Here is a 1,648-nt window from a genome sequence, read left to right on the forward strand (position 1 = left end):
CGGCCTCTACCCCCGGGCATGGCGAACAGCGAAATTGGTCCTACTGCGGAAAGAAGGTCGTCTGCTGGACTCGCCGTCCGCTTACAAGCTGATATGCCTGCTCGACGAGGTAGGCAAGTTACTCGAAAGAGTGATCGCCGCCCGTCTGGAGGCCTCTATGTCGGGGCGGGTGCCCGGATGGCACGACAGCCAATATGGATTTCGCCGAGACCGCTCGACGGTGGACGCGGTGAGACTAATGAGGTCATACTACCGAACATCGGCGGAGCAGGAGTGGGCGTTCGCCGACTCTACGAAGGAGTGGTTCGGTCTCGAGTCCTCTACAGGGCTCCCGTAGAGGCCGAAAACCTGATGGCGAGTCGCCGCAGCCTGATCATGCTGAGGAGGTTGCAGAGGACGACCACTATTCGCATAGCAAAGGGATACAAGACCATATCCTACGCGTCGGCGACCGTGCTGACCGCGTCCCCCCTTTCGAGCTGCTGGCCTTTGCGCTCCGACTGGTGTACGAACACCTGAGGGTCATGCGCTTGGACGGGCGTGCGACGACGTCGCCGTCCGACAGCCAGTCGGCCCCAAACGTCCGGGAAGAGGCGAAGCTGGAGATCTGGGAGGGATTGCGCTCTCGGCTGGTCGAGGTAGACGCTATGCGGCCATACCGGGCTGTTCGCACCGTACTTCCCAACTGGGAAGAGTGGAGAGACCAAGGCGGGGTCCTGCTGACCTTTAGGATGATGCAGGTGCTTACCGGTCACGGACTATTCAGCGAATACCTGCTAAGGATTCGGCGGGAGGTGACCTCCATCTGTCAGCACTGCGAGGAAGAGGAAGGCACGGCGCAACACACACTGGAGTTTTGTCCAACGTGGGCAGAACCGCGGCGCGTCTTACGATTCGTCATCGACGAGAGATTAGCCCCCGAAGCGGTCGTCGAAGCCACGTTCAGAGGGCGCCAGGAGTTCACCGCCGTCCGCTCCTACTGCGAGCAAGTGATGCTGGCGAAGGAGCGAGCAGAAAGAAACAGGGAGAGAACGCGCGATCCAGCGCGAACGCCGCTACAGAGAGATTGCGTACACCGCAGGGGCGCGGCACCGCCGCAGCCCTAGGAGCGTCAGACCAGGGAACGCGGCGCAAGGGGGTTTGGTCCCCCCTACGAGGGTTGCACCTGGTGGTATTTTCGCAAGAGAACCCGGGGCCACTTCTACCAAACGTCAGGATGACCAGCGTGGAGTTTTAGTCGGTAAAAGTCCGACACTACTCGGCTGTTGCGATGCAACAGCGAGTGTCTATGAGGATTTCTCCACGTAAAAAACAATACAAGGTGACTAGTGTATGAGATAAAAGTGCAATATTCACCGTTTTGGTATTGATAGTGTCATATATAAACGATTTGGCGTGGTTACTGAGAAGAGAAGAGAGGGGAGAACACGCAACATGGGCGAATATCGTTAAGAATACCTGATCGGACCAAGACTATGATTACAAACCATATTTTTACGTTGTGTTGTGAACTTGTGAAACGTGTACTTGGATCGCGGCGACCTGTGCGATGAAATGAATAATAGGGCCATGAAATATGCAAGACACAGAGCGGAATTCAGTTAGCGGAAACGATATAAACCAAAGCGATAAGAGACGATGAAATTTA

At 56.2% G+C, this 1,648-nt stretch overlaps 1 protein-coding gene across 1 annotated transcript; it reads left to right on the plus strand.

Annotated features, from left to right (window-relative positions):
• Window positions 1–524: 524 nt before the first annotated feature.
• LOC139996692 (uncharacterized) lies at window positions 525–1,106 on the plus strand. The gene has a single exon (XM_072021219.1). The coding sequence runs from the start codon at window positions 525–527 to the stop codon at window positions 1,104–1,106; it is 582 nt and encodes a 193-aa protein (XP_071877320.1).
• The last annotated feature ends 542 nt before the right edge of the window (window positions 1,107–1,648 follow it).

Source organism: Bombus fervidus, chromosome 18 (genome assembly GCF_041682495.2).
Source record: "Bombus fervidus isolate BK054 chromosome 18, iyBomFerv1, whole genome shotgun sequence".
NCBI classification, from domain to species: domain Eukaryota; kingdom Metazoa; phylum Arthropoda; class Insecta; order Hymenoptera; family Apidae; genus Bombus; species Bombus fervidus.

What these genes read in the sequence shown, in the direction of transcription:
- LOC139996692 (XM_072021219.1), top strand. Translation starts at nt 525, where the DNA reads ATGCGCTTGGACGGGCGTGCGACGACGTCGCCGTCCGACAGCCAGTCG.